The 26,623-nt window shown below is 35.2% G+C and overlaps 4 protein-coding genes across 5 annotated transcripts; 2 read left to right on the top strand and 2 right to left on the bottom strand.

Moving 5' to 3' along the window:
- Nucleotides 1-858: 858 nt before the first annotated feature.
- On the top strand, nucleotides 859-2,397 carry LOC130939361 (high mobility group B protein 3). Its single transcript, XM_057867471.1, has 6 exons — nucleotides 859-935; nucleotides 1,020-1,171; nucleotides 1,620-1,720; nucleotides 1,805-1,891; nucleotides 2,194-2,253; nucleotides 2,362-2,397. Exons 1-6 carry the CDS (start codon nucleotides 859-861, stop codon nucleotides 2,395-2,397), a joined length of 513 nt encoding a protein of 170 aa, XP_057723454.1.
- A 1,590-nt stretch (nucleotides 2,398-3,987) lies between these two features.
- LOC130940863 (uroporphyrinogen decarboxylase) lies at nucleotides 3,988-7,327 on the top strand. 2 transcript variants are annotated; one of them, XM_057869135.1, is made up of 6 exons: nucleotides 3,988-4,259; nucleotides 4,759-4,874; nucleotides 5,257-5,367; nucleotides 5,483-5,671; nucleotides 6,144-6,269; nucleotides 6,543-7,327. In XM_057869135.1, the coding sequence occupies exons 1-6, from the start codon at nucleotides 4,124-4,126 to the stop codon at nucleotides 7,056-7,058; spliced, it is 1,194 nt and encodes a 397-aa protein (XP_057725118.1). In that variant the 5' UTR covers nucleotides 3,988-4,123; the 3' UTR covers nucleotides 7,059-7,327. The 2 variants fall into 2 exon arrangements, with proteins under 2 accessions (XP_057725118.1, XP_057725116.1); XM_057869133.1 differs by having other exon boundaries at nucleotides 4,753-4,874.
- A 49-nt stretch (nucleotides 7,328-7,376) lies between these two features.
- Nucleotides 7,377-10,845, bottom strand: LOC130940865 (indole-3-glycerol phosphate synthase, chloroplastic-like). Its single transcript, XM_057869136.1, has 10 exons — nucleotides 10,446-10,845; nucleotides 9,723-9,986; nucleotides 9,450-9,626; nucleotides 9,090-9,164; nucleotides 8,917-8,961; nucleotides 8,675-8,839; nucleotides 8,167-8,245; nucleotides 7,979-8,061; nucleotides 7,820-7,888; nucleotides 7,377-7,715 (listed from the first exon to the last, which is right to left on the bottom strand). Exons 1-10 carry the CDS (start codon nucleotides 10,578-10,580, stop codon nucleotides 7,629-7,631), a joined length of 1,179 nt encoding a protein of 392 aa, XP_057725119.1. The 5' UTR covers nucleotides 10,581-10,845; the 3' UTR covers nucleotides 7,377-7,628.
- Nucleotides 10,846-14,155: 3,310 nt separating this feature from the next.
- LOC130941781 (protein transport protein Sec61 subunit gamma-like) lies at nucleotides 14,156-15,217 on the bottom strand. The gene is made up of 3 exons (XM_057870372.1): nucleotides 15,079-15,217; nucleotides 14,874-14,989; nucleotides 14,156-14,395 (listed from the first exon to the last, which is right to left on the bottom strand). The coding sequence occupies exons 1-2, from the start codon at nucleotides 15,170-15,172 to the stop codon at nucleotides 14,874-14,876; spliced, it is 210 nt and encodes a 69-aa protein (XP_057726355.1). The 5' UTR covers nucleotides 15,173-15,217; the 3' UTR covers nucleotides 14,156-14,395.
- Nucleotides 15,218-26,623: the final 11,406 nt, after the last annotated feature.

Here is a 26,623-nt window from a genome sequence, read left to right as displayed (position 1 = left end):
ATAAAATAAATGAATTAGAAAATATTACCAAATTAAATTGATATAAATTATAATAAATTATATGATATTAAAATATCTAATCAAATCAATTAGTTGATATAGTTAGTTATCATAATAACTTATATTTAATAAATTAAAAAAATAAATTAAAAAAAACTCTCAAAAATATATCACGTCAGAAATTCGATTTTTATATAATAGAATAGATACTAATATTACTATTTTATTGGGTCCTTGTTCGGATTTTGATATATTTTCTCGTTATTATATGTCAACAGATATACTAGTACCAATACATTTATGATACATGTATTAATTAAAAAAATTAATTTTAACTTTTCTTCATTTGATTAATAAAATCGATACACGTATGATAATTTAATTAGAAGAATAGTAAAAGAGACATCAAATTGTGATAGATAATCTTATTCTTTTTCCAATCGACCACCTATATTATGAGCTTATTATCAAAAAGAATATTTTATAATCTTAGAATCTAAATTATTTATCATCATATTAACTAATTTAAAGTTATAAAGACTCTAATCTAAAGATTAAAAAAAAAGGTAAAACATTTGGTTAAAAATGTAAATTTTAGTTTAAAAAAAAAGAAATTTACAAAGTACGGAGGAGAATGCGCGCTACTTTCCCACCAAAGCTCGAAACTGTTGAGTGCTCTTCGCTACTGAGTTCGCAGTGCCCCCAAAAAATAAAGCAACTTCATTTTCAATTTCAAAGCACACCCCATTTTTCAGCATCAAATCCTGATAATGATGACAGCCTCAAGTTCGAACCTTTCACTTCCCACACCAACAAAGAACTATTGCATGTAGTGCTACAAACAAAGCTTCTTCATCCATGGCAGCAAGACCAAGAGCAAGGAAAAGGGTATTTCCCCTTCTACGAGCTCCAGATGGAAGCGCCTTTCAGAAATGGTATTCGATCATTGCATGCAAACAAATCTTTCTATGTCCCTATTTTCTTTTTTTTCTTCCCTAATTTTATTTATTTTTGTGTAGTGGTACGTGTGGGGTTTCTGTGGCGATTGCATTGGCTGATATTCATGATTGTGAGCACAAGATGGAGCCTAAGAGGTTTAGAGGAATGGTTGAAACTAAATCACTTCCCGAATCCAAGCCACGTTTTTTTGATCAGCCTCGTTCTGCTTTCCGTTTGTTTATGTAACTTTCTCCCTCTCTTACCCTCAAGTGTTCATGATCTTATATTTTGTTTGACCCTATGTTTGTTTAGTGGAGTATCAATGAACTTTCAATTTCGTTCTGGTGCCATGTTTGTGCTTTGACATCTTTAAAGTTTAATTTTTTGAATGTAAACATGGGGTAAGGTATTTGATTGATCCACATGAATGGCTTTATATTTGATATATGTTAAGTTTAGTTTTTTGAATGTAAACATGATTCATGATAGGATTCATGTTCAAACATGTTGTCAATTAAGGTTTTGCTTTATGTAGCCGTGTTCTTTCCATTTAAAAATATGATGTAGATTTAAAATAATTCTGTTTCTTTTTTTATGTTGAATAACTACAATCTTTGTTTGCGATTGAAATGAGGTTTTCATGTTTGGTTTGTGGTAAAATTCATGTTCATATTGATTAGCTTTCTTTGCCAGGGAACAATTTGCAGAGAATCATCAACTAAACAATTTGCTTATGGTTGAAAGGATGGGGTTTGAGAAGTGGAAAAGCATGAATGACTCGGTAAAACCTTTCGGCCTTCTAATATCTTTGACATGAAGTTTGTGTTTCCTTTGAAGCATGATTTCCTTTTTTTGTTCTTTTCAGGAGAAATTTCCATATGTATTTCATGCTAGAGTAGTGGACGGTTACTACAAAGATACTTTGAGGAAGGAGGCTGAAGAGATCATAAAGGTAACAGAAAAATCTGATACACCAAAATAGTGTTTTCGTATTTGCTAGTATTGAAACTTATTTCCTGTGTTCTTGCTTAATGGTTTTGGGATCCTGAGAATTCATTGAAGTTAACACCACTTGTGCAGTTTCACTTAGGAATTTCTGAATTTGTTATGCTTAAACTATCACATTGAACAAATTTTTCCATTGTCGATCATGATCCTCAAACGGTTGTTTGTTATACTCAAGTTTAATTGATGGTGTTCGTTTGTTTGAGTTCAAGATTCACACTCTATCCATGACAAGATGAAACGGTGCAGGTGGATGATGAGGCTGAATCAGCATTGGTTGAGAATCTTGAGAACAACGATGGCGATAAGGTTTGCCTTCTTACAAGTCATGATGGATTCCATTTTCCACTGTCAAGTTGTGCAGTTAGTTTTATATGAACATCATTTTCAGTCATGATTTGTTCGCATGGTTTACAGGCCAAAGGAAAAGTCACATTTATAGACTCTGATTAGGAGAATTAAGATGATGAATGACTGTTTTGTGAATATGGTACTTAACTTTCTTCCATTCTCCTTGTATCTGTTTTCTTTTTTTTTTCCTGCTTAATTCTTATTCAACTTGTCAATTTCTTTTTGGTACAATTCGACTTGCATTTAACCCCGAATTTCAATGCTATTGTGTCTATTAAACCTTTTATTCCCCTTTCTAATGTCTGCATGTTTACATGTCCATTGGACAATAATTTCCTAGGCGAATTACATGAACTACTTAAACTTTGTGTATCGAGATCATTGTGAATATATAAGGATCATAGTATTAGCAATGATGGAAAATTTTAGTTACTTTCAGTTTCTAAGCTATTTTATTTGTCTGTTGTACAGAAACCATATTGGTATGGAATTTTGTACCAATGAAGATCTTCTTTGCATCATGGAGCTTGAAGGATACAATCTCTCTTGGTTTTTTTGCTGATATGTAATTTAAGATAAAGAGTGGTGGTTTTCATCAATCCATATATATTTTGGTCAAATGTTGGTCCATAGCAATTAGCCACTAGCCAATGTAAATGTCTTCTATTGTAATGAGATCAAATCACTTAATATGAAATGAATATAATGCTTTTGATGTTGCTAGATGAAAAAAGTTGAGGTTGCATTTTTATATTGTGCACAATATCTTTTATGACTGAAGCTTGAAAGAGGACTTTGTAGAAAATGTGGTTGTCTGTTCCTGCTTTTTCACAAAAAATGATAAATAAAAGTAAAACTCTAGAGATTCTTATCCCTTAAAAGTAAATTTTATACATAAAAAAAAATCAAGTAAACTTGGTTAAAGGGAAACCTGACCTTAGATTAAGAACTTCACCACCAGCAAGAGTTATTTATAGTAAGCTTATCCAATGTTGACTGGCTTGTTTAAGGGCACCATGAAGAGTATTCAATGATAGGTTTTTGAATGTTTGCAAGTCATAGCAGTAAAATAATGTAACTACTAAATAATATAGTACTTAGCTTCCTATATAGTATATACTATATAGGATAAATTACACTCACAAAGTTTATTAAAATTACACACAATTATTTTATTTGACTAGTATATTAGTATAACTAATAGTTTTCCCTTGTGTATTAGTATTTTTTATTTTATTTTATTTTGTTTTCTATAATTGCAAAATTTGCAATGACAAAAATGCCATTCATTAACTTTAAAAGAAAATGAGTTTTTATGTTTTCCCTCTTTATGATTTCTCTTTGCATAGAGAGATTGTGGAGATTAAAAATGACTTTCTTACAACTTATTTTTAATGCTATTACAACTCAATTATGTAATAGACAGAAAATGAGTATATACTAACAAATAGAAAATTATTATGTGTAATTTAATAATTTATCCTAGTATTAAAAAAAAAGAGAAAAAAAAACCCTTCCTATACAGTATATACTATCACCTATCAGAAGAGCAAGAGTTAGAAATTTTTTTAAACATAAAAAATCATAATTTAGTATTTACATAATTTTATTTATAATATTGATATTGATATTGAATTATTGATAGTAGTATTTATGTTTGTGTAGGAGTAGTGTAGGGAGTGCTGACATGGCGAAAGTCAATGTCTAGTGGATTCTTGCAAGGATCAGATCAGGTTCTTGATTGATTTCCCCTTTTTGTTATCTCTCTTTCCCTTTGGTTTTGGCCAACCAAAAGGGACACCCAACCCTTCAATCTTCAGCTTCAGCCATGTCCAGCATCAACACCACTTTCACCTCCACCATACTCACTCCCAATATTCCTTCCTCCACCCCCAGAAGAACTACTTCTTCAAGTTCCAATTTTTCCTTCAAATCTAGACACCCAATTACTTGCTCCATTGGAGGTAATCTTCCCTTTCTCTATATCACTCTTTCCTCAATTGTTCTTTTATTTCTTTTTTAATCCAACATTGAAATTGTGTTAGCTTTAGAAGTGTAGGTTTGTGAATTATGCTTGTGTTCTCGCAGAATTTTTTTTCTCCTTTTTGTGCTTTTCACCTGTTCGACCTAATGCCAGCTCATTTGTAGAATACTGGAAAGTTAATGATTTTGGTTTTTAAGCATGTCATTTTTGCAGCTTTTTAGGGTGATTTTGCTGTAGAATTATCCTGCCGAAAGATAGAAGATTTGTAGTTTAAACAGCTCGGAACTCTAGTTGACAGATTTTGTTAATCCTATAAAATGCATTCGTCCTACATTTCACAATGCTGATACCATGTTTCTTGGTTTCCAACAGTCCATAGCAAAAGTCTTGATTTTGTATTGATGTCTTTCACAGAGAATTTAAGTGATTTTTGAGTTTAGTCTGGAATCTGAATTCTTGAAAATTACATGTAGGAGCAGTTGCTGAAGCGAAGGCCACAGCTGCTGCCGAACCACTTTTGCTTAATGCAGTTCGTGGAGAAGATGTTGAGAGGCCCCCGGTTTGGCTCATGAGGCAAGCAGGGAGGTACATGAAGGCAGGTTTATGCAGTTAATGGTTCTGTTTGCATTATAGTTTTCGGCATTTGGGAATTCATACAATGAGAACAACTCAATTGTAATTTGCAAAGATTTGTCTTTAGAATTTGATGTTTCAAATTTTCCTACTTTCTTTGTCACGTGCAAATTTAAATGTCAATATGTCCTTCAAGTACAAAATTTGCGATTGCATCAATAGAGTTATCGGTTCATGCTGGTTTTCATCCTGCATGAACTGTGGTTTGTGAGTTTAGGTACTGATATTTTGCTTTTAGATTCTTGTGGCTTGCAATGTAGTTGACTATAGTATGCACAAGTCACTGCAATATGAGTTTTCTTCTTCACTGAAAATAGTTCTAATTTACCGAACTTATTAAACAGAGTTACCAAATCATCTGTGAGAAATATCCCTCATTTCGCGAAAGATCTGAAAATGTTGATCTTGTAGTGGAAATTTCATTGCAACCATGGAATGTTTTCAAGCCTGATGGGGTAAGATAACTCTCTTAACGCTCATTTCTATATTTATTTATGGCATTGTGTTATGATTTTCATTTCATCATCATTCAATAGCAATAATAGTTTGCTTCATATGATTGTGCGACAGGTGATTTTATTCTCAGACATTCTTACCCCACTTTCCGGAATGAACATACCCTTTGATATTGTGAAGGGTAAGGGTCCTATCATATTTGATCCGATTCGCTCAGCCGCACAGGTGGATCAAGTGAGAGAGTTTGTTCCTGAAGATTCAGTTCCTTATGTTGGTGAAGCACTTACAATTTTGAGGAAAGAGGTATCTCACTGGTCCCATTCCCGTTTAAGAGTTTCCACGTATTTGCTTTTGTTCATTCAGGCTGATTTTCTTTAACACCATCATCATTTCAGTACAGTCAAACACAAAGGAGAGGAAATTATTTGTCTATTAACATTTATTATATGACACATGGCATTTTTTAATCCAAATAGGCAACCTTATTTTGTGGGCAAGGCTTAGTTGTTGTTGTTGTAAAGTCTAGCTGTGTATTACTGTATTATGGATGGATACTGACTTGTGGCATTGGTGGAAGGTTGTAATGACATGAAAATCGCGATTAATGTCATATGTCAGTAGATACCCAAATAAGTGTATAATTTTGAGAACTCATCAACCTATTTAGCTCTAGAATGTTGCTTTTAAGATAATTTGGTTGATATTTATGTCTCATGGTACAAAACTATTATTTCTCTGCCCTTATTGAATATCAAAAGCTGTATGATGATTGCAGGTGGATAATAAAGCAGCGGTTCTTGGTTTTGTTGGGGCTCCGTTCACCCTGGCATCATATGTGGTTGAAGGAGGCTCATCGAAGCACTTCTCAAAAATAAAGAGATTAGCTTTCTCCGAACCCAAGGTAAACACATTCTTGTTGGCCTATCAGTAGTTACTTGGACATGATGCTAGAAGTCTTCAGCTCTATTGCGAATCTAAGACTTAAGCTTGATCCTATTCATATAAAGTGAAACATAAACAGAAAATAAGATTTTATTATTTTTACTTTTTTTTTTCCCTTTAAAAAATTTTGAAAACATAACATTGAAAGTGAAAATAGGAAACAAAAACAAAACCAAATATGTAGTTTGCTTGTAAGTTCCATGCCTTTAATCGAACCATGATCCTTCTGCAGGTCCTCCATTCATTACTACAGAAATTCACATCATCAATGGCAAGATATGTACAATACCAAGCTGACAACGGTGCTCAAGCGGTTCAAATCTTTGACTCATGGGCCACAGAATTGAGTCCAGTCGATTTCGAAGAATTCAGCTTACCATACTTAAAGCAGATCGTAGACACTGTGAAGAAAACTCATCCAGAACTACCTATAATCCTCTATGCGAGCGGTTCAGGGGGTTTGCTTGAGAGGCTAGCATTGACAGGTGTCGACGTAGTTAGTTTGGATTGGACAGTGGACATGGCCGAGGGACGAAAAAGGTTGGGTCCAAACATGGCAGTGCAGGGGAATGTGGATCCTGGTGTTCTTTTTGGTTCAAAAGAGTTCATCACTGAGAGAATAAATGATACTGTGAGAAAAGCAGGTAGAGGGAAGCATATCTTGAATCTTGGTCATGGAATTGTTGTAGGAACTCCTGAGGAGAATGTAGCACATTTTTTTGAGGTTGCCAAGGGAATCAGATACTAGGGAGCTAGTAGCTTTTGTAGATTCATTCTTCTCACTTAGTTTATTTATTTGAGTACTTATTAGTATTTGTGAGAAATTTATATATCATGTATTTATAAGGTGCCATGTCTCATGGTTGAGCTTTAAATCTCTGAATCTCGGAATGAATTTAGAAAATGTGATACTTCAAGTGAGCAAAGGGAAGTAGAATCAAACTAGAATGTACCTAAACTTGTAACTTATGTTATTCTACTAGTTATTCACACTGATCTGCTATGATCAATTAATCACACATGCAAACAGAATTCTTATAATGAAAGAACCAATAATTCTTCACATTTACAACACAGCCACAAGAATAAGATTAAGGAACAATGGAACATGCTAAGAATTTATGTAGATTGAATAAATCCAATGGGACAAAACCATATATTTGGTTGAAAAGCATCTTTAGATATACATTAATTTATTTTGGCATAAGTTTACTACTAATAAGAGTTTGATAATTTAATACAATAAAAGGCAGAAATGAGCAGATCAAGGACTAGCAAAATCTGTTGACTCAAATATCTCAAGAAATGGTTGGTGAATTCAACTGAGAGATATATCTTTGCCAAAGAGGTTGGTGATTCCCTTCCTAGGATCATTTTGTTTCACAATAGACTCTCCAACCAATACCTGCATAAAAGTAAAATTGGCACATTAACATTATATGATACAATTGGTTACAAAAATTTAAGTCAAAATCACTTTTATGTACATATTAAACTTGCAATACTTACAGCTTTAACACCTGCTTCTTGCACATATGCAATATCATTTGGTGTGAAAAGACCAGATTCTCCTACCATCTGAAGAAGCCATAAAACCATTAGCAGGGTTAAGAAGATTCAGATAACATCACTTTAATGTAACTGCAATTAACAAAAAAGGCTACTTACAATTATGTTTCTCTCACGGACTATCTTGCCTCGCTCTCCTTCAAGAAGTTTCTTCGTATTGGCAATATCCACCTCGAATGTTTCTGCAAGCCAATAAAGGTAAATCAATCATTGATGATCCTAGCCTCAAAGTTTAGATATATTCACAAATTGACCAAAAAGGATGAAAGACAAATAGTGATGCCTACCAAGATTCCGATTGTTGATGCCAATAAGCTCAATCCCCTCTATGCCGAGAACACGATCGAATTCCTTCTCGTCATGCACCTAGAAGAAAACAATCATAAGATTTTCAAAATAAGAGAAGCTTTCTTTCCTCCGAGCCATCACGAAATAAACCATTCGGTACACAGTTGACTTAGGACTATGAGGTAATAACAAACAAGAACATGCCAAACAGATTGAGTATCACATTCATGAAACCTTTTATAGCAATTCATGGTTTCAGCCTAAATACCACACAACAATCAAATTCTTGTCTTAAAGAAAGAAATCATTCCGTTAATGAATTAAATTTGTATATATGCACTATTCACACCTCAACTCATATCAGGTCCACATAAAAGACAAGTTTACACTATATAATATGATTGAATTCAAAATTAACATCATATATCAGTAAAATCACAAAAGGTTCCATTAGTGTTTGATGTTATATGAAATTAAGGGAACAAAACAAAGAAACACAACAGGTACCTCAACAAGTGCTGCCAGTCCAAGTATTTTGCATATCTTAATCATGTATTTTATGTCAAGATCAGGCAAAACAGCAGCAATTAGAAGCACTGCATCTGCACCTTTAATTCGAGCATAATAGAGTTGCCATGCATCTATGATGAACTCTTTGCACAACAAAGGACACTGCAAATTTTTTTAAGAGTCAATAACATGGCCTACATAAAGCATGAAACCACAGTAATGCAATTCAGAAAGCAAACCTTTACTCCAGCCTTTCTTATTAGCTCAAGGTTTTCAAAGCTTCCCTGAATCAATAAACCAGGATCAATAGTTTTTATTTAGCATCGGAATAAGACCAATTTCTCACTTGACCAAATATTATAGAGTTTCTAACAAATTTCAGTTTCTAACAAATTTCAAGTTAGTTGTTTACCTTAAAATACTTTTGATCTGTCAGAACACTTAGACATGCCGCTCCACCTCTCTCGTAAGCTTGAGCAATTTCAACCTATAAGATCAGCAATATAGAGCATATATCATGAGGGATGAAACAACTCATTTTGGTGGTCATGAGAAAGGGATAAAAACACTTCATAGTGTATGAGGGAAGCAAAAAGCTTAAGATGTTTGAATGAAAAAATTGATACATCATGAAATCATTTAAGACCTATCACTGCAAACATGACTGAAATCAAGCACCTATGATGTAACAAGTCCAAAGCTGTTACAAAGAAACAAGAAATATAATAATTCTAGCAATAAAAACAATAGCAGAAAAACAAAATGAACTTACTGGATCAAAGTTCTCTCTCAAGACACCTCTACTTGGTGAAGCCTTCTTCACTTCAGCTATCAATCCCGGAAGTCTAGTTCGCTCATGTGCCGCCCTCAAAGCACCAATAAAATCCCGCACAGGAGGAGCATTTTCAAGGTCCTTCTTCAGAGAAATGAGGGGTTTTCTTTCTTTAAGCTGAAAATCAAATATTACTCCGCATTAAAGCAGTTTTTTTCCAGAATATACATATATACAGAAAAATCGAGAATAAAGCAAATCAACCATCAGTACCTGTGAAACTTCTACATCCTTGTTCCACACAATCTCTTCCAAAATGTTACGGGGCGTATTGCCCTCATTCTGCAATCGGAACTCAAAGGGTCCTACGTAATGCAAAGGGGGTCCTGTTGGTGGTCTCCTCCTTATCCTGATACCCTGGCTAGCAGCAACTTCATCTTGGAACATTCCCACTTCCCACTCCTTCACTTTCAGTGCCTCTACCACAGATTCAGCAGAGGTTGCAGCAATTGTAGCTGAACCCTCAGTAGACTCCACCTAATCAAACCATCCACAGAACCAAATGATTAAAAAAACTGATCAGGGTTCCTCCAAAATTGAAAAAAGTGTTCTGCACTCTGCATTCCAATTGAACCCAAGTTCTACTTCTATAACACATATTAACATTCACAGCATATTAAGGCTAATTATTACAATCAGTTTCATCATTTGGACTAGTCAAATTCATGTGGTTGCAATTGATTTATTCCAATGGTTCTAATCTAAACTTATCCTAATCAGTGAACCACAAGAAATCCAACTTAAGAGACAATAACACATGATAAAATCAACTGGGATTCCTCATAAGTACAAGATTCTGCAATTCATACACCAATTGAACCCAAATCCAAAATGAAAAATCAACATACCCACAAATTTAAGAGATACCCATATCAATGCACAACAAAACCCCAACAAAAGATATAAAATTTATGGTAATAATAAAAAAAAAATCACCTGAGCACGGACAGAGAAAGTGAAAAACGGGTTTCTTCTAGAAACATTCACTTGGGTTGAGGTAATCCAACTTCTAGGTCTGGAAGATGATGAAAAGGCCTGAAAGGGTACCTTGAGGGAGGTCAAACCTTCCATCTTGAAGCAGCAACAGCAACAGCAGCAACAAAAGATTAAAGCTTTGAAGAGGGTGTGTTACAAAAACAAACCTTGGACTACAAACGTAAGAGGGAAGAACAAGTTTTTTGATTTTGGGATGTGTGGTTTTTATATATGTGGCATGTAACACGTGCGGCTCAGGCTTCTTTTCCGATGACAGAATCTGTTGTTGATTTGTGTTTTCTGGCTGATACATGATTTAGTTGGGGATTCTGGATTTTGAACATGAGGGGAAAATGGTGCCAGAAAAAGAAAACTCATAAATTGTAATAAATCAATTTATTAATATTATTTTATTTTATTTATTAGATATTCATATGTATCTGACTATCTGTGCCGTTGTGTGTTACCAGTTGTCAACATAGTGATATAAAAAAAAGGGTATACATTAAAGTTTGTTGATCTTTTAATTAAAAATTGTTTAACTAATTATAGTAAAAAATTAAGAGAAATTCTAGCTGATTTTTTTTTTTTTTACTTTCAATCAGCACTAGTAAATTCCTTTCTTTTTACATTAAAAATGTTAATATCTTATTATTTTCTAAAAATATAGTAATAAACAAAACTGTTAATAAAATATAAGATAAGAATTTAAATTTAATATAAAATAATTTTATATGTGTATTCAATTACATAATATTATATTAATAAAAATAATTATTTTTTATATTAATTACATAAATAATTATTAGAAAAACGATGTAATTGAATGACTATAATAAATATTTTAAGATATTAAAATCAAACTCATAAGATAATTACTATTTCTTTTACTTAGAATAATTATCATTTTTTAATTAAAGATAAGCTAATTTGTATATTAAAGAAAATACAAGAAGGATTATAAAAGATATAAGTAGCAAGAAAATGAGATTTTTTTAAAATATCGTCTAAAAGATTTACAATAATTTTTAACTGGGAGAGACTGCATAAATTAAATAAATAACACTAAAAAAAGAAAACCATAAAATTAAATTATCTAAATTATTCTATATAGTCTTCCAAGTCAAAGGTTCGATTAGGCTTTTTCCAAAATCATTATGTTCACCTTCATTGTCTTCTTCTTCATCAAAGATTAGTTTTCGAATCACATTATTCATGAGAGAAGTTGTTAAAAAAATTCCATTTTATAGATATAAAGAAATGCTAATAGCATTAACATACAAAAAACTAGACATTACAGAACAAGACACAAAAAAAAAAAAAACATTGTAGAACTATATCATTGGCAACAATTACTCCACCAAAAGGGGACACGACAAATCTGAAGGCACAATCATCTTGAGAGGAATGTTCTGTTACATCGTAGAAAGAAACTTTTGCCAATGAGAGAAAGTTACAGTTTCCTAATAGTGTATAACTATATCAGAAAAATAATACAATCTGGATGCATTATTTGTTGGGCCTATTACTAACATATTGTTCACATACAATGGTAGAATAATAAGATCATTATAACCAGATTTCTTGTAATAGATTCAATTTTCTAAACCTGATTTGTTGTAACTTGTAACTTGTAATCAAGACTAAAATAAAGAAATCAAATCTTTTGTACTAACACTTTAATGCTAGTGTTAAGCCATCAAGGGGTTTGGTTAAAAAAAAAAACATTGGTTTGCACTTTGCAGGTTAAATTAAAATTTGTGGTAATCAATTTTATAATAACTATCACTGATTTTTTAAAATTTCTGATTTCCTGTTAAAAAACTTCTATTCTATTATTTTTCTAGAGATGAAAATTGAAAACCTCATGTCATGTAAACTATGCTATGCAAATCAGATGAGATATACATGGTTGATATAATTGTTTAAAAACTAAAATAATAACCATTGTTCTGTAATTAATCTAGAAAAATAGTTTAAATTTTGTACTAATAAGTAGAAAGAAGTATTGTTGAGTTATAATTTATTTTAGGTTGATAATATGATGACGAACATTGTTATTGGGTTAAAAATCTAAAAGTGTGCTAATGGTTTATGAGTATTACAAGCCTAATATATTCATCTCAGCCCACATCATGAAGGTTCAGTGAATACTCCACAATGTTCAAATCAAAGCTTCAATCCAATGGTGATGGAGAGTACAAAAATCAGAATCACTAAACCAAGAAAGATGGTTCAGCATTGCATGGTTTGACTAAGAAAGCAAAAACAAAAGGGACAGTTGGCAACATTATGGAGAACAAGAGACAACAAACACAAGGATAACAACATTACACTAAGAACAGCAGAGGATCAAATTTCAGAGGTTGGTAGAGCAAATAAAAATATATATGAACAACAGAGGTTAGTGAAGCAGCTACAAGGACGACAGAAGTAGTGGAACAAAATGAAAAAGCAATGCATGCCAAGGAAGACAGCTACAACGGACAGAATCAGCAAGGAACATGAAGAGGCAATGAATCAATTTGATGAAGCAAGTTTCTCACTATATATTTGGCTCTTACCAACATTTGAAGACAAGGAAAATAGAGTAAAAAATTCAGAATATCATTTCATACATGCAGAATTATTTTTCTTCAATGTTGTGCTTCATTTTAGATTTCATTGTTATGGGCTTATGACTATCTTTCTGTAATTGAGAAAAAGACAAATCATAGTGAGGTGAAAAATAAAAAAGTCATGAGAGAAAAGAGGCAAGAGAGATACATTGAAAAAGTTAAAAAAAGTGTATTTGGGTATTGATGAACTAGGATTAGTTCTCCTTACCAAGTTGGGATAGCATTTGCTCATTGAACCAGTTAGGTTTCCTTTGCCAAATTGGAATAGCAATTGGTGGTTACTAGACTTAGTTTAAAAGTTTTGTGGTAAATACTAGATGAAATAGATTGTAATTCATTGGTATTGGTGTATGTAAAAATTCTACTCTACTCTGTTCTCTCCTTCTCTACTCTACTTCTCTACTTCTCTACTCTAATCTGTTTTGTTTTGGTTTTAAAGATAAAATAAAAAAAATCTCCTGTATAATTAGCTTCTGTAAAATAAAACAAAAAACTTCATTGTTTAAAACTAACTTAATTCAACCTCCCTTTCACAATTGCCAACATTATCATCAAGTATAGTGAGTGCCAAACACAATTCTAGCCTGAAATAAAATTAAAATCTTGCAACTTGTTATGTTGTCTAGTTAATGGACTTCAATTTCCCTTTAAATTTAGAAGTTGCTAGAAGCAAGTGGCCTCATAAAACATCGAGTACTATGAGGCAACTAATGAGTAATAATGCTACCAAAAAGGTTGCAACTTGCAAAGTTACAATGAGTAATAATGCTACCAAAACTTTAGTTGATTTGTTTTAATACATATAAATGAATCAAACTTTAGTTCGTGTAAATGAGAACTATAATAACGTTTGATTTTATTCTTCGTTGAACTATAATTTTGGCACTCAAGTCATAAGTTCACTAACAATTCAGTCCTGTCTCACTTCAAGTAGTTTAGTCATGCTCATGCGAAACCACAAACGGATTTTATCAAATATGTAACGGACCATTTTGTCTATCAAATTGAACTTTTAGCTTCAGAACGTGAAAACAAAAATGCAGAACACCAATGTTACATGTAAATCAATCAAATATTTCCCCCTGACCAGGGCTAAATTAAACGGTGCCAATTCTAACACATGTTAAAGAAAGGTTAAATTTAAATTAAAACTGTAATGTTCCCAAAAGACACCAAGGATGGAAAACAAAAAGTGATATACAGCAGAACTATAATTAACAAAAAGTTGATGTGGGAAGAACTCCTGCTACCATTTGCTTTAAAACTGTGTGTGTGATTGTGGCTATCATCATCCTGCAGATATCATCAAAATTGTTTAGAAAATAAGTTGACACTATATGTAGTGATTATAGACCTATTCTATTAATTTCAGCATAAGCAAAAGCAACACAAAAAAAACATACAAGTTACAGTAAAGTTCACTGGTATAATAAAAAAAACAGAAAGAAGAAAACTGATTTGTAAATCTATCACCCCTCTCAATAATAAACTATGCACAAAACAGTAACTGTATGAAAGAATTTTATCTAAAAGTAAATTTGCATAATTTCAAACCCTAATCTCAAGTAACAGTAAGAAAGCACAAAATCAACCATATTCTGCATACAATAAAACAACATTACAATTTCCCCCTTTTAAACTCCTTATTCATAGTTTCATACCAAATTGCTGCATCACACTCAAATAACACATCAAACTAAGCTATAAACACAAAACAATTTTGTAAATAAATCACAAATTTTTGAAAAATAAACAATTAGAAATCATATACCTAACCAGATCCGACGATGATGTTGTTAACGGGAATGAAGATGAGCTTGACGAAGAAGCCAACGAATCCCATAACCGTAATTCCGATTGCAGTACTAACAGCAACCTTGAAATATTCTACGAACGAAAAGGAAAAATTCAGATTCACAGCATAGAGATTCAAATCAAAATAATCATTATTAAATTAATAGAAAAAGAAAAGGTACCTTTGCGATCCGGTTTATGGCAACGCTTGACAAGCCTTACGCTGTCCTTGGAAAACCCTCTGAGAGGTTCGAACACTGAATCAATGGCGTCCATGCTTTCGAAACTGAGATTGAATTTTTATTGTATGTTGTTGTCATTCTTTACGGAAGAATAATATTACTTATTTATATTAATTACTAAAATAATTTTAAATTTTAAAATAAAATAAAATAATTAGAATTTATAAATAATTCTGTTAGAGACAGATAAATAATTAAATATAATTTGATGAGTTTGGAAAACTCTAAATTAATATTTGTGATGACTAAACATTGTTAAAAATAATTAATTATAAAATTATTAATCTGATTCTCATTTAATATATTTTGATTAATAATTTTGTTGCAGGTTTTATGATGGGCCGGGAAATGAGTTTCTGACTTAAGCCCAATAATTAGCATTGTTGCATGCTTTATACTATGAGGCTGAAATTTTATATTAATGGGCCAGAATAAATATTATTGTTGCAAGCCCAAACAGATGCTTTCTTGTGTGTTCTATGCTTGATCCGAAAACAATTTTATCAGGAAAGCAAATGCTTATCAAATGGGCCAGCTTTGATCATATTGTCACAAGCCCAAATTATACTAAAGAGAACAGGTTCCATGCTTGGTCCGAAACAAAGGAAAAATGAGAGCATAGTGCTTCCAACGGAACCAAGCTCTAACAAAGTGATGGATTTCAAAATCTATTACATTGTTAATTAATGCATGGGGAACATGAGAGAGAAAAATTCAGCTGAAGTGATTGATGGTTATTATGACTTACACGCCACTCTATGTTAGGGAAGTAAAAGCAAGCTATGCCTAATCAATTTGTTTAACCTCTTGGCATTACTTTTCTTCAGATTCTTTTCATTCTCTCTCATCTCTTTCTTCTTCTCTATTCGGTTCTTGTCCAGGAAACAATGGAAGAAATATTCTTCAACACCGAAAGGAAGATGTTGCATGCGCCTAAGACCATCAAGCTAATGATGGCAAGAAAACATACCAAAAGAAAGATGAGCTGTGGCTAAGATGCTTACCAAATGTGGTTAGTTTTGGTGAAGCTATCTTGAGCCTTTCATGCTCAAAAATGGAAGAAGAAGATTCGGCCAGCTAGAGGAGATTCTTGAAGCATGGATTGCCTTTGATTCTGCTCAACCACCACAGGGAGTAGCTAGAGTGGCGAAGTGATGGTTGAAGGCAGAGATTGAAGCAGATGAAGTCATCATCATCATGAGGCATCAAGGGCCAGAAATCCATCTTGGAGAGGAAGCCAAGGATGGAGAGCCCGGATTGATGAAGGTTGATGATCAAGAAAGGACTAGAGGTAATTGCATGTTGGTTAATGCATGGTTATCTCTTCTCTCTCTGAGTGGCCGAACCGGTTCTGTTTTTGTTGAAGGAGGAAGAAAGTTGGTTCGGTTTTGGCTTCAAGTGTGGAGGCTTTCCTCTTCTTTAAAAAGGGGGAACAACCACTGTTTGAAGCAAGGAGAAAATTTGAGAGTGCAAGGCACAGAGTTCTCAGAGCTACCTGAGCTAACAGATTTCTCTTCTCCTTCAATGTATTCTGTTTAGTATTTTTCTGTTTAATTTTGTCATGTCTTGAGTCTCATGGTAAAAGGCAAACAGTGAGGTTTGTAATGAAAAAGCCATAGAGCGGAAAGAGGCAGAGAGTGCAAAATTGAAAGAAAAGCCATAGATGTCTTAGAGGTCCTTTGTTCATCTATGTTGTGTATCATGATTCTGTGGGAATCCCCTTGTAAGTTGGGTTAGCACTTTACAAGTTGTAATCAGATTGATTATAGTGAAATTCCATCATGTTTGTGATGGAGACTGGATGTAGGCTGCACTGCACTTAGCAGCCGAATCAGGATATATCTGGGTGCAATTTCTTTCTCTTTCTACTCCATTTCTGTTTTCTACCACACACGAGCAAAAGCCAGAATTATCTCGTGCCAAGTGACGAGACAAAACAAAAAGTCTCGTGGCAAGGGACGAGACAAAACAAAGTTGCTCGTGTCAAGTGACGAGCAAAAACAGAAAAGTCTTCTCTGAAGTTCAGCAAGTGTTTCAAGTGAAAAAGGGGGCTAAGATTCAACCCCCCCTTCTCTTAGCCACTGAAACCATCAATTGGTATCAGAGCTTGGTCTCAAAGAGATCAAGCTTTGCATCTTGGAGTAAAGATCCTCATGGCAGAAAACAGTGGCACAAATGTGTTATCATACAATCTGGCTGAAGGTCAATCAAGCAACAGACCTCCCCTCTTCAATGGAAAAAATTATACCTATTGGAAGGAGAGGATGAAGATATTTGTACAAGCCGTGGATTACAGACTTTGGAAGATCATCTTGGAGGGTCCTAAATTTCCAACCACCACAAATGCTCAAGGAGTAGTCTCTCTTAAACCAGAAGCAAGCTGGACCGAGGAAGATAGGAAGACGGTGGAGTTAAATGCCAAGGCAACCAATCTGCTCAACTGTGCTATCAGCTTTGAGGAATACCGACGAGTATCACGATACACAACGGCAAAGGAAATCTGGGACAAGTTGCAAATCACTCATGAAGGAACTACCATTGTAAAGAAGACTCGGACAGATATGTTAAACAGGGAATATGAAATGTTTGCAATGAAGGAAGGAGAGTCCATTGATGAACTGTTCGAACGGTTCAATGTCATCACTGTTGGCTTAGATGCTCTTGGAATCACACATTCAGAATCTGTGCTAGTGAGAAGAGTGTTGAGATGTCTCACAAAAGAGTGGGAAACAAAAGCCTTAATTATTTCTGAGAGTAGTAACTTAGATTCTATGACACTTGATGATTTGAGAGGAAACTTACTTGCTTTTGAGAACTCCTATTTAAAAAAAGATTCAAAAAAGAAAGGAATTGCTTTTTCTTCTGTGACTAACCCTCTGGATAATGAATCCAGTGATAACTCTTCTGAAAATGAGTTTGTGCTGTTTGCAAAAAAATTCAGAAAAATGGCAAAGCTCAAAGGCAAAGGCAGCAGCTCAAGGAGGACGAAGAAAGATCTTAGCAAGGTAACCTGTTTCAATTGCAAGGAGATGGGTCATTTCAAATCTGATTGTCCCAAGTTGAAAAAAGAAGAGAAGCCGAAAAAGGTGAAGAAGAAGGGACTGATGGCCACATGGGAAGATTTGGAAAATGACTCAGATGATGATGAAGAGTCTGAGACTAAATCACAGCACTGTCTCATGGCAAATGAGATAAATCAGGTATCATTTCAAAACTCTAACACTGAAGACCTTCATCTCATGATAGACCACCTTTCTGAAAAAATAAGATGTTTTCTAACTGAGAATCAAGATCTTGAACAGCAAAATTTCATTCTTAAAGCTGAAAATGATTTCCTCAAAGAAAAACTAAGAGAGGCCGAAACTGCTTGTGATCTTGTGGAAGAAAACAAGCTGTTAAAAACCCAAGTTAGAAGCTGTGAAAGTGATCATTCTGTTCTTGCATATGTGAACTGTTTTAAGCAAAATGAAGAGTTGCTCAAAGAGGTTAAAAGACTTAAAGATGACTTAGCCAAGTTCACCCAAAGTTCTGAAAATTTGAACCAAATCTTGGCAAGTCAAAAACCTCTTTATGATAAAGCTGGGTTGGGATTTTATAAATCTGAAAAATCACATTTTGAAAATATTGCCTCATCTTCAAATGATGTAACATATCAAGACCCAACTCACTTTAACAAAACTACAACTCCAAGATTTTGTAGAATGTGCAACCGAAGTGGTCATTTTCCAGTTCAATGTTTCTTTGGTGAAAGAATGATTGGTGACAAAGTTTACAAAGTTGTTTTTGATTACAATGATTTGGGACATAAGAAATGGTTTAACGTGAAAGGATCCAAGAAAATTTGGATACCTAAGGTCACTTGAGTTTATTTTGTAGGTCTGCCTAGCATCCAAGAAAAAGGAAAATATGTGGTACATGGATAGCGGATGCTCTAGGCATATGACCGGAAAGACAACCTTCTTCATAAAGCTTGATGAATATGATGGAGGACTTGTTACCTTTGGTGATGATGCAAAAGGAAAAATAGTGGCTGTTGGGAAAGTTGGTAAAAACTTTTCTTCTTGTATAAATGATGTGCTTCTTGTAAATGGTTTGAAACATAACTTACTTAGTGTTAGTCAATTGTGTGATTTAGGTTTTGATGTTATCTTTAAGAAGTTTGTTTGTTTGGTTGTTTGTGAGAAAACTAGGGATGTTTTATTTGAAGCTAAAAGATGCAATAATGTGTATGGATTAACTCTTGAGGATTTAAAGGAACAAAATGTAACATGCTTCACCTCTCTTGAATCTGAAAAATGGCTTTGGCATAGAAAGTTGGGACATGCTAGCATGTACCAAATTTCTAAGCTAGTCAAAAAGAATTTGGTTAGAGGAATTCCAAACATCAAGTTTGATAAGGATCTTACTTGTGAAGCTTGCCAATTGGGCAAACAAGTAAAATCCTCTTTTAAATTAAAAGATGGAATCTCAACCAAAAGGCCATTGGAAATGTTACATATTGATCTTTTTGGTCCTACTAGAACTCAAAGTTTGGGAGGTAAACATTATGGTCTTGTTGTAGTTGATGATTACTCTAGATTTGGTTGGGTACTTTTCCTTGCTCATAAGAATGATGCATTTTATGCTTTTTCCACCCTTTGTAAGAAAATTCAAAATGAAAAAGATTTGAAAATTGCCCATTTGAGAAGTGATCATGGAAGAGAATTTGAAAATCAAGATTTTGAAAAATTCTGTGATGACTTAGGGATTTCTCATAATTTCTCATGCCCTAGAACACCCCAACAAAATGGGGTGGTTGAAAGAAGGAATCGAAGCCTTCAAGAAATGACTAGGGCCATGCTATGTGAGAATGAAATTCCTAAATTTTTGTGGGCTGAAGCTGTGAATACAGCATGTTATATTTTGAATAGAACAATCATTAGGAAAGGGTTAAAGAAAACTCCTTATGAGCTATGGAAAGGAACCCCTCCAAATCTTAAGTACTTTCATGTTTTTGGATGTAAATGCTTTGTACTTAACAATAAGGAAAACCTTGGAAAATTTGATCCAAAATCCTATGAAGGAATGTTTGTTGGATATTCCACCACAAGCAAGGCTTATAGAATTTATCTCAAGGAACATAGGACAATAGAGGAATCCATACATGTTACTTTTTGTGATTCTAACTTAATTCTCAGCACTGTGATAGATAATGATTCAGATGGAGAAGGAGCTGGAACAAGCAAAGAAAATCCCAAATCTGTCCAGAATGAAGAATCTGCCAGTCCAGTTTTGTCTCGTCAAATTGAAGGAGAAACTCCCGATTTGTCTCCTGAGCAGGGACGAGAAACTGAAACAATGAGACCACCAGAAGTTCATCAAAGCTCAACACCTGTCCGAAAGCCTAGAGAATGGAAGTCTATGAAGGGTTATCCTCATGAATTCATCATTGGTGATCCCTCTCAAGGAGTAACAACAAGATCATCCACCAAAAGGCCAACCGAACCTAGCAATCTTGCTCTCTTGTCACAAATAGAGCCCAACAATGTCAAACAAGCTCTTGAGGATCCATCATGGGTCAAAGCAATGCAAGAGGAGCTTGCTCAATTTGACAAGAATAAGGTTTGGACACTAGTACCTCATCCGGATGGTAAGAAGGTAACGGGTACTAAGTGGGTTTTTAAAAATAAACTTGGTGAGGATGGACAAGTTGTTCGTAACAAGGCTAGATTAGTGGCCCAAGGTTACGATCAAGAAGAGGGTATTGATTTTGATGAGTCTTTTGCTCCGGTAGCTAGAATGGAAGCAATTAGGTTGCTTCTTGCCTATGCTGCCCATAAGGGTTTCAAAATGTTTCAAATGGATGTTAAATGTGCTTTCCTTAATGGTTTTATTGATAGGGAAGTGTATGTGGCTCAACCCCCCGATTTTGAACATAAAGAATTTTCAAATCATGTTTTTAAATTAACTAAGGCTCTTTATGGTCTTAGACAAGCTCCAAGAGCTTGGTATGAAAGGCTTAGTGCCTTCTTGTTGGAAAATCATTTTCAAAGGGGAACTACCGACACTACCTTATTCATTAAAGCATCTAATGATGATATTCTTCTTGTTCAAGTTTATGTTGATGACATTGTATTTGGTTCGGCCAATGTCTCCTTGTGTGAAGAGTTTGGAAAACTCATGACTAGTGAGTTTGAGATGAGTTTAATGGGAGAGCTTACTTTCTTTCTTGGGCTCCAAATTAAGCAAACTCCTATTGGTACTTTTATTCACCAAGGAAAGTATGCAAAAGAACTTATCAAAAAGTTTGGCCTAGAAAATTCCAAATCAATGGGCACTCCTATGCATCCCAATACTAAACTTGAAAAAGATGATGATGGCCAAGATGTGGAGGAAACAAGGTATAGAGGAATGATAGGTTCACTCATGTACCTTACCTCCTCTAGACCGGATATAGTCCAAAGTGTGGGTGTATGTTCAAGGTTTCAATCTCATCCAAAAGAATCCCACCTCACGGCTGTTAAACGCATCATTAGATACATTAAGGGAACTTGTAATTATGGATTATGGTATCCTAAATCTGATGACTTTTGTGCAGTAGGGTTTTGTGATGCAGATTATGCGGGAGATCGAGTGGATAGGAGGAGCACTTCCGGCATGTGTTGTTTCCTTGGAAACTCACTCAACATGTGGTCAAGCAAGAAACAAGCCACAATGGCTTTATCCACTGCTGAAGCCGAATATGTTTCCGCATCTGCTTGTTGCTCACAATTAATTTGGTTAAAAACACAATTGGAAGATTACAAATTAAAAATCAATAGTATACCCTTATTTTGTGACAATATGAGTGCTATAAACATTTCAAAAAATCCTATCCTGCACTCAAGAACTAAGCACATTGAGATAAAATATCATTTTATTAGGAAACATGTGCAAAAGGGTACTATTGATATTCAATTTGTAAAATCTGAAGACCAAATTGCTGATATTTTTACAAAACCTCTCTGTGAAGACAGATTCTGTACATTGAGAAAAAGTCTGGGAATGTTTGATTTGAGTTTTATTGAAAATCTGTGAATTTGTGACTCTGTTCTGTTTTGCTCGTAGGTTTGGACGAGATAAAAATAAATGGCACAATGGAAGAGCTGTGGTCTAGGGGGAGGCAACGCAGAATTCAAATTTTATGGGCCCCACCAAATTTCCATAACCTCACCCTAACAGTTTTGTTAGTTATCTCTCTATGTACTTAAGAATCTTCCTCCTTGTGTCATAATATCTTCTTGGAAGTGGCTATTGTCAAATCAAATCCTTCTCTCCATCTAATCCCTTGATTTAAGGTAACCACTTTTCAGTTTTTGATTTCAAAAGTTAAAAGGGAAATCATCTTCTTGGGCAATAACCGCCCATAATGGTCATTAACCGCCCACTAATGATCATTATTTCCATCATTCTCTCTCTCTCCAAGCCACATTAAATGCGTCACCCACCTTGCTTCTCTCCCACTCCACTCGGTTATCAACCACACCCTTTCATATTCTCATTCCTCCATTACTATGAAAAAGAAAACCGCGCCAAGAAAGAGTGAGAGAATTCTTCTTTCTCAGAAACCATCAACGCCTCAAACCCACACTCATATCCACATTCATTCAACCTCATCATCTTTGTAATACCCTAACTACCAAAGCTCACGCTTCCGGCTGCGCTACTCTGATAGCTCGGACATTACGACGACTCTTATACTATTTATTACTAAAATATGAGCCTGTTTGAAACTTTAAACCGCAAATACCGTTCCCAAAAATACTTTCGTTCGATAACGTACATCCAAAGAAACCATACAACTTACAAAAACTCATAAAGAGTACATCCATATATATACACACATATATATAAATAATATTACAGACATTAACCAATACAATTCCTATCCCTCTTACAGAATATATCAAGATAAAGGCGAGGGTACAATAATTAATAATCTAAAGCAATACAGAACATCACAACAATAACTAAATAAATTCTTCGTAACTTCTGCGCCCATATCCTGAAAGGGGAAAAATGTAAGGGGTGAGAACATCATCCTCGAAAGGGTTCTCAGTAGAGGATTTTTGGGAATTACTGTAATAGGATACATGAAGATAAACCGTACCAGTGATTAATAACCATCTTATGCCTCTTTTCAAAAACAACAGTTTACAATAAAAGTAAAGTCAGAAGTCTTTTCTGAAAGAGGAACTGTTCAATTCTCAAAACATCAAAGCATTTCAAAAAGGCTTATCTATACTGAACCAAAATGACCTTTCATATCTTATTCCAAACCAGAACCACAAAACCGAAATCAACCATCGGTCCATCTCATTCAACCACGGCCCTAGGCCCAAACAATCCAACCACAACCAATCCACCACAATCCAACATAGTTCCAGAAGCAAACACAAGTAGGAAGATGCAAACACAAACAAACAGTTATTGCAAGTAGAACAATTAGCAGTTAATCACATAGGCAAACCAAGTACAATATGCATACCCAAACAATGTCACATAAATGCATATGATGCATGCCTGTCCCTATTGGCTGATGATATCATCTGTCGGTTACCAAGCCAACCCGACGTGTCCGGTAGCTAACCCGGATACAGTCTCTCGGTTGCGCATTATTATCATTAGAGGGTATCTGCGCCCTGTCGCCATTAGAGGGTACATGCGCCCTGTCGCCATTAGAGGGTATATGCGCCCTGTCGCCATTAGAGGGTATATGCGCCCTGTCGCCATTAGAGGGTATCGGTGCCCTGTCACCCTTACAACCAGAGAGAAAACACAAGCATACTCGCTTACAACTTTCATCTCAGCCATTCGGCTTAAAGTCACAAATCATTCAATTGCATACATGCACATATATTCAACCATGGATCACCATCCATCTCAGCCATCCGGCTCACGGTTCAATCCAGAACCAATCAACTTATCAATAAATACAGCCCTTCGGCTTAAATTCATAATTCATAATCGGCCTTACGGCTTATAGCTCATTCGATAATCAGCCATAAATCAATATCACACACAGCCATTCCGGCTCACGGTTCAATCCAGAACCAGCCAATATTTATAATCATACATAGCCATTCTGGCCCAAAACAAAAATAGTACTTCCATCATTCAATATCATCAAATTCATAAAACCGGCATTTAAGCCCTAACTCACTTTTCTCAAGCCATTTCACTTTGAAATCAACTTTTTAACTCCTTTCAGCCTTGGCTTTAAAGATCTCATTTCTCAAATCATCTCAGGCTCATAAGCCAAATTTACTCAAAGTGAGTTCTCTTTTTAAAACAAAGCCACTCTCGGCATCCTCTTTCTAAAACTTCCAAAACTATGGGAAGTTAAAGATTTATTTCAAAGTATTCAAAATCACCCATCCAACAATGGAATTTTATGACAAAAGTTTCTCGCCAGAGTCCCAAGTCTTTAGGGAAGGTCAACTTATATAATTTCCTTAAAATTCATTGAAACTCTTAAAATCACAGATTCTCGGTTCAAGTAAATAAAACTGAATTTATCATAAAACCGATCATACAAAATCGCAAGTTCCAACCCGGTCCAAAAATCAACTCATTTGAAACGGAACCGGTTCATTTGAATCAAACCACTTTCAGGTTTCTTTTTGGAACCCATTTTTCTAACTCTTCCAAAATGCCTCAAACTTGATTACTCAATCAAAAGTCTAGGTTCCTTTAAAAATCACTAAAACTCCTTTTTATATTGAAATCAATATTAAAGCATCATTCTTTCCTTCAGTGATTCAAACGGTAAAAATAGTTCAGTTCTAAATAAGCCGAACTCAACGTATAAGGTTCATCAAATAAATTAAGCTTGAAAACATAAATATCCTTTTAATAAATCAAATAATACAATTTCTCAAATCCAACCCTTTTTAGATAACCTTACAAACAAGTGTAGGATTTTATAGAAATTTCGGCAGCACCTCCCCTAAAACTTGGACTTTTGCCACCCGGTTCGGGTCCCAACTAAACCATTTCTCATTCCTTTTCAACAGCTCAAAATCAGAAATCAATTTAAAGCAAGCTAAATCCAACAATCGCCTCAGTGGCGTATCTCAAGGATACCATTTCAAAATCAACTCAATATCAATCGATATAACTCATTTCCAAAGCTTTAAAGAAACGGTTCAATAACAAATCATTTGTCCAAAACCAAATCAATTAAAATAAACCAGGCTGAATTCAAAAGTGCATTCAACTTCTCAAATCATCAAAATAATTAACTCAAATCAAATCAATCCTCAACGGATTAAACTTAGATTTCAAATCTTTAAAGAATCGACTTCAAACATTACAATTCACAAAGCCGCACAATAATTCAGCCAAACCAACATCCATAATCATTCGAGTCAATCAAATAATACATAAGGCAGATACAATCACCAAATACACATTATCTCACATCAGTATCCATATGTAATAATTCCAATACATAAAACATAGTTTTTGGAAAGCGCCCCTACCTCAAAACGCAATTCCATAACCCAAATGCCTCATCAAGTCCTTTCCGCCTCAAACCGAACTGACGGCAACCAAAACCTCAGCTCCAAACCACTTTCGCAACAGTCTCAGTAACTCTAATTGCAACATACAACAGCCGAACTCAATCTTATAGCAATTAACGCCACAAACCTCAGCGTGAGATAACAGAATAATAACGAAAGGACTTTCAAGTCGAAACGCTTACCGAACCGAAGAAGGAACGGTTGAACCAAAATAGCGGCGGTTTTCGAACCGGCTCGGCAACAGCCCGGCAGCCACCTCAAGCGGCTGCGGTGACAAATTCCGATCACGACATCTGAAACCAACACGCAGCGACTATAGTATTCCCGGAATTCAAAGAGGACAGAAACCACAATTAAAACCCTTACCGGCAAACTTTTCCGGCGTCGGCAGCAGGATCTCAAGTGGCAGAAGCTCAGTCCGGAGCTCCGGCAGTGATCCCAGAAGCCACATAACCACTCCCGGCGGCCAGAAACACAGAGGTGCAGCTCCCTTCTTCGGCAGCGACACCTGCGGCGGTCTGAACCCTCTTCTGACTGTGGTTCAGCTGGCCATCACCAGCAACGGCGAGCTCGGATGGTGGCAGTGATGACGACCGTTCCGACAGAGGCGGTGATGTCAACAACGACGGCATAGTGGCGGCGCTGGTTCTCCCCAGCTCATCGAGGTTCAGGCCCGGTCTCTCCTCTCGTCTGGGCTCGATGGCGACACGGGCTTCAGGGAATGGCAATGGCACAGTTACAGTGATGGCGGCAGCAGATCGGCGAGGACGAGCTTGTGGTAGGTGCGACGCCCTTCTCCTCTCGGTCGAGTTCCCTCGCACGCGCCCCTCTCTCCCGGTGTCGCTCACTAACGGCGGACTAGGGAAGCAGAAACGGAGCTCCATCGTGCTTCTCGTTCGGAGCTGGCAAGGACGACGACGCGGCGACCCTGACGGCGACTG

This window comes from Arachis stenosperma, chromosome 7, assembly GCF_014773155.1.
Source record: "Arachis stenosperma cultivar V10309 chromosome 7, arast.V10309.gnm1.PFL2, whole genome shotgun sequence".
In the NCBI taxonomy this organism is placed as follows: domain Eukaryota; kingdom Viridiplantae; phylum Streptophyta; class Magnoliopsida; order Fabales; family Fabaceae; genus Arachis; species Arachis stenosperma.
Note: the sequence above shows the minus strand (reverse complement) of the source record. Positions and strands in the feature narration are given on the sequence as shown.